General features: G+C 35.1%; 2 protein-coding genes across 3 annotated transcripts in view; both read right to left on the bottom strand.

Moving 5' to 3' along the window:
• KLHL41 (kelch like family member 41) overlaps positions 1-3,624 on the bottom strand; it is a 15,198-nt gene extending 11,574 nt beyond the window's left edge. The window contains exons 1-2 of one of the 2 annotated variants that reach the window (XM_019522768.1): positions 2,815-3,624; positions 1,551-2,726 (exon numbers count right to left, since the gene is read on the bottom strand). In XM_019522768.1, the coding sequence (XP_019378313.1) occupies positions 1,551-2,660 (1,110 nt within the window). In that variant the 5' untranslated portion in view covers positions 2,661-2,726; positions 2,815-3,624. Of the gene's footprint in view, positions 1-1,550 lie in introns of both variants that reach the window. The other variant, XM_019522767.1, reaches the window with a different exon arrangement.
• Positions 3,625-3,730: 106 nt separating this feature from the next.
• Positions 3,731-6,046, bottom strand: part of BBS5 (Bardet-Biedl syndrome 5) — a 28,980-nt gene continuing 26,664 nt past the window's right edge. The window contains exons 10-11 of the mRNA XM_019522765.1: positions 5,105-5,128; positions 3,731-4,952 (exon numbers count right to left, since the gene is read on the bottom strand). Coding sequence (XP_019378310.1) covers positions 4,851-4,952; positions 5,105-5,128 — 126 coding nt within the window. The 3' untranslated portion in view covers positions 3,731-4,850. The remainder of the gene's footprint in view (positions 4,953-5,104; positions 5,129-6,046) is intronic.

The raw sequence follows: 6,046 nt of genomic DNA, 5'->3' as shown, positions 1-6,046 counted from the left end.
CAACTTCCAAGGGAAGTGGTGCTGGCCCCTACCCTGGGGGTCTTTAAGAAGAGGCTGGATGCCTACCTGGCTGGACTCATTTGAGTCCCGTTTCTTGTTTTGGGGTTTTGTTGTTCTCCCGCCCTGGCGGGGGGTCAGGCTAGAAGATCTACTAGGTCCCTTCCGACCCTAAATCTATGAAACTATGAAACTATGAAAAGACTACCCCTAATGGAATTCTAGCCTGATAATGTAGTTACCTAATTCAATAATAAATTAATTCCTGGAACCAATCACAACTAGATTTTTGTAGCAAGTTTTAAACTTTATTATTACTTTATAACTACATAAGAAAATTAAAACCGTGCTAACATAATCACTCTCTAGCAAACTGATAGCAGTCTTCCGCATTTATACCATGTTTATTTTACTAAATACATCTAAATACCAGGCCAATCCATAGTTTATCCATTTATGAAATATCTACAATAAATCACTATTTTAAAAACCTGTCAAGAACATTAAAATTCTATCATGGATTATTACCTGTGTGGAGTATAGAAAAGAAATCTAGTCTTGTATTTCTTAGGATTCACCCCATGGCATATTATACCCATCATGAAATAGTTGTAATGCCAACAGAAAAAATGTGAAATTATGCATCTAAAAACACCACAGCAGAAGGTATGTATGCCTACAGAAGGATTATTTTTGCTAATCTGATCATAGTGGTATCACTGCAGTTTAGAGTAAGTCAGTGTCAACTATATGTATATGGATTTAAGTACATAGGCATTCACCATACACCAACAAAAGTATTTGGTATAACATGGCAGTTATCAAAACTACTTCAAATTTTAAAACTTTACAAATCAGCTACCCTAATGTATGGTATGAATCTTAAACAAAAGAAAACATTAAATTTGTTAGGACACTGAGAGGCAGATTTTTAAACCTATTTAGGTGCCTGGGTGCACATGGGCACATACAGGCATTTGCAAAAGCCCTTATATGCCCAACTGTGATTGACATCTATGGTAGCTGGGTGCACAGGCAACTTTGAAAATTCTACTAGGTGCCTATCTGTTTTTTTAGTCACCCAAATGACACTAAACACCTGACCCTGGACAACCAAATATTTAGTAGATAAAAAATACATTAACTATTTTTTCTGAGTTCTCATAAAAGGATACTGAAAGGTACAAAGAACATGCAATTCCCTTAAGCTTTCATAGGAATAGCTGGCAATCAGTAGTATCTTTTAGAAGTATACCCTAAATAGCCATTTTTACGTTTTCAAAAAAGCTTTGGTTTGACCAGACAAAAAACATGCTATTAAGGCTGATATTAGCAGCCAAACCAGTTGAAAGTAAGGGTGTCATTTTGTCATCAACAGGCAATGCTATCATGAACAAGTCTGACAGGCAATAGTTAAAAAGGCTCATAACCTTTTATAAGAAAAATCATGAGACCAGATTAAAAAAAAAACAAAAACAACTGTATCCTATATCAAAATATCCTTCAGTAATTTCCATGTAATGCCCTCAGCCCAATGATTATGAGATTCATACCTGGAAAAAGTATGACTGGAAAGGCTGATCTTTGTTTTCGTCATCCACATAAAGGCCTCCAACAACACAGACCTGATTCTGTTTGGTGACTATGCTGGAATGATTTCTGGGAATCTGTTCTGCCAGGGCTGCCAGGTAACACTCATTCTCCAGGGGATCATAAGCCACTGCAGCTGTATCATTGACTAGAAGAATTAGGTCTTTGACAAACATGCCATGCCTAGGAATGTCATTTAGGTATCCAGGGAGTAAGTCTTCATCCCCTACATCACCATTTATTTCCCCTTTCCCTGACTTTTCTGAGCTTTTGGCAGGTTCGGGTAATTTTCCAGCAAAGGCATCCTTAATAACCTTGAGTTTTTTGTGAAGATCTGAGTTGCTTTTGATAATATCATCCTTCTCAACATGCTCTTTGAAATATTTTTCTGACATAAGACGGAAACGAATGCAGTCAAAAACTTCTCCCAGGCTCTTTACTCTGTTCTCCTTGTCTGTTCGGACCCACTCCATTACTGCTTCAAACACTACTTCCTCTTTTTCGACGTTTAAGCTGTCAGGTGAAATAACTGATATAAGCTCATGGGGGGCAAGCTGCATGAAGTCTTCTTCTTTGCAAATCTGCACAAAGTGGTCTGACACATAATCACGAGCAGAGAAAGCAAGTCTTGGGCAGTCAAGGAGGAGACCTAATCGAAGGATGGCAAGACAGTTACCAACAGCCAGTCTTTTCTGAAGATAGGAGACACACACGGTGAATACAGAAGGGATTTGAAAACGGCTGGCCAAAGCAAAAATATCTTGCACATTAGAATCATTGAGGTCAATACTTGCAGAATAAAGATACTTGATGATCAAGTCCAAGACGTTGGGATCAACATCATCTAGAATGACCTCCTTCTTCTTATCTTCGCTTTGCTCAGATAAGAAATACTCACGGAAATAAGGACTACAAGCTGACAGAATCAATCTGTGACAAGGTAGGCTTTTGTTACCAGCTTTTAGGGAGCAATCTACAAACTTTTTCTCTTCTAAGAGTTCCTTGAGGCCATCCTGAAGAAGGGTGGATTGATAAAGTCTAAGTTCTTCAGTGAGTTCCCTTTGGGAATCCATTTTGTGAGTAACTTGGGTTGGGGGGAGGCACTGAAAACGTTAGCTGTTGTCGGCACCAAGGTCTGTCTGTAAAAAAGGCAGATCAATGTGCTTTCCCCAGCCTGAAGGCTCTGCAATTTAATCCTGACAGCTAAATATAGGTACATACACTTACAAGCTGGAATTTAGAATGGTTGGTGTGAAGAGAAAAGTTGTGCTTGCAGCTGTCAGACTGAAAGAAACAACTGTTGCTTTTAGTCACTGGGGCTTCATTTTGCCATCATTACATAGACTCATTCAAACTACCTGCAAAGTAAGGGATTACTCAACATGAGTAAGGGTGTCAGAATCCAGCCCTTAATGAAACAGATATGAACCACGAGTCAAATATATCCTTTGAAATAGAAGTATTATGAGCAAAGGCTAAAGTTGGCAGCTGGATAACTATTCATAGTGGATTCATAGCAAGCCATTTTCGAGAGACTTCCAGAAACAGTCAGGACACATTGCTCATTAAACTGAATTTTACTGAAGCATGAATCAGAGACATGACCCTGACCCCTGACCCAAAAATAAATAAATAAATAAAACTTTGTATCAGTTATGTTTTTGTTAGGTTTAATATGCCCTAGCATCAGAGGGGGGGAAAAAATCTGTAGATCTCTAATAAAATATTCGTTTCACACTGGATTTTAACTCTGTCATTTGTTTGCAAAATAAAATTCACTGTTATTATATTAAATGCAAACTCACCAAGTTACATTTCATAAATAATAATGAATACACTATACTCTCCCCCATATTACTTAAGTTTCATTTTAGGAACATTTGGAAATTGGTATTAGTAAAGGTATACTCTGTTAAACTAAAATGAACATAGTAGGTACAAAAGAAAATTAAAGACAATTCCACTACACAGAAGTTCCCTAATAAATAACAATTATTACCAAACTAAAAATTCAGATAGAGGTATTTGTCTGTATTAACCAAACAAACTCTGTGAATAGTTAAAATAAGTTTAGAAGTGAATTTAGAAGTTGCACACAAATGGGTAATCACATCATGTTTATACACCCAAGTAAAAAAAAAAATCACAATTCAGACAAGGACTGCTTAGGTCTTTATTAAACCTAGTTACATAGACGTTGAACAACTTATGACAAAGGGATTGACTTTGTCATAGAAATCAATAGCAAAACACTAATTAACACCAATGGTACAGTACAAGTTTGCCTACTACTTTACAATGCAGTGTTTGCTGCTTGACAGAATGTTTTTAGAGCTTATTAAAATCTTTTAAAATAAATAAACTCAATATTACTTAGGAACATTTTTACAATATTTAACAGGCTTTTCTTCCTTTGCGTACAACACTTAAGTCACTGGTGCAGTCAGCTGCTAAAACAACAGCTGAAAGGATAGCTCATTTGACTTTTTCCATTTTTAGAAAATAGTACATAAGGTCTTATCTCACTAGAAAACATAACAGCTGCATCTCCCTTTTAAACAATAAATGACTCATTTCTCTGCATGGAATATATAACAGCCTAATGTCTGATGTATCAGATGCAAAAGCAATGTAGTACATGATTCTTTCCAGATTATCCTGCTTAAAACCAAAGGCCAATAAACATATCAGTATTTTGACAAAAAACAAACAAACAAACCCTGTCTTGGAATATTTAGATAAGAACATGTACCAGGCACGATGTCTGGTATGTACTCTATTAAGTTCTATGATATGAAAGCTAACAGATACCTGCAATATTACAGTATTTTGTCAAAATGTTTTCAGTATACTACCAAAATGATGCAACTATTCCATCTAAATACAGTACTTTACACTCAGTAATAAATCCTCTCACTTGTTATTCTCTTAACTAACATTAAGAACGAATGATGAGAGAGCCTACGGAAATATTATTTGGATGCACATATTATGGATGAGTACATTTCTTTTGTATAAACAAGTGAATAATTTAAATGAAACAAAAACACTGCACAAATGAAAACAAAACAATAAATACAATTATATTACAAACATATAATTTGTTTCTACTATTCCTTTTTAAAAAATATAACCTGACTACATAGTATATTTACTGTTCCCTCTCTTTGATACGTTAGATGTTACTCAAATAGTTTCAATAATATGATAAAGATCTGCTGGGAACATAATGACTAATACATGTTTTCAATGCTTTATTGAAATCAACCCACTACTTCCCAGAGTCCTTGCAGAGTGAAACCATCCTTCAACTTTTCTACTGCAAGTCCCAATTCTTCTGAAAATACTGGTTCCCGATCTTGTTGCTGGGTTTTTTTGAAGTGAGACAGATAGAAAAGAGCAAGAGGAAGACCAACAAAAAAGTTAAGTATATTTAATGTATACAAATACAGACAATACAGAAATACAACAATATTGAAACAATGTTCAATTTATAGTACTAGGAAACTGTTCTTACCTTGTTACCATCAGCAAAGTAAGCCTACAGAAAGAGAGGAAGAGTGTAACAAAACCCCAAAATGGATTTATAATTGCTTTTAAATAACACTTTAGCCATTTAGCTATAATCAGAAAATGCAGGTTTCTCAGTTCTATTAAAAACCCTCCAATTTAAAACACACTTTTTTAAAAAACAAAATACCTTCTGTAGAAAACAGTATTTGTTTTGGCTATATCAGTGTTTAGAAAAATCTTTTATTTTCATTTTATTAACATGACCAGATATTCACTCTCTATTGAAATCAACGATGCAAAGCTTCAATCAGGGAATGGTTGACTAATATTAACAGGAAATAATCTATATCCATAATTTTTCCACTATATTATTTGTAATAAAACTTTTTCTATTTATATGTCCTAATGAAGTTTGTCACAAAATTTGAAAGAAATATTATTTTATGAATAGACAATGTTAAAGCAGAGACAGTGCTGATAACATACAGTTCCTTCCTACTATATGTGCAGGGTGGTTACATATGAAAAAACGTAAAAGATAATAGCTTTATTGGTAACGTTGTAGTCTCACCAAAGGTCATTTGTGACAATTTATATTTTGGCAGCTTTTGTAAGAAACATTTAGCAAGCCCCCATCCTGAACCACCCCTCCCTAAATCTGGCTTCTTTCTGTTCATTTTCACTACCTAGAGAGAGGTACTGGTCTTCCAGCTTTATAGGCTGCCGTGTGTTACCAACAACCACACAGACTGAAATGCATCTAATTGTAGTTACAGAGATACAGAATTAGACACATACATACCATTTGAACTTGTGCTGCTTCTGTGGCCAATCTTGTTGTTAAAGCTCCCGTACTATTTTTTTTATCATCAAACCAAAAGATGTCCTATAAAACAGATTGAAAAAACACCACATGACAAAAGGCCAAAGGTATTTGTTCACAAAA

This window comes from Gavialis gangeticus, unplaced genomic scaffold (genome assembly GCF_001723915.1).
Source record: "Gavialis gangeticus isolate Ggan-Ray unplaced genomic scaffold, GavGan_comp1, whole genome shotgun sequence".
In the NCBI taxonomy this organism is placed as follows: Eukaryota; Metazoa; Chordata; order Crocodylia; family Gavialidae; genus Gavialis; species Gavialis gangeticus.
This window is presented reverse-complemented; position numbering and strand designations above follow the sequence as displayed.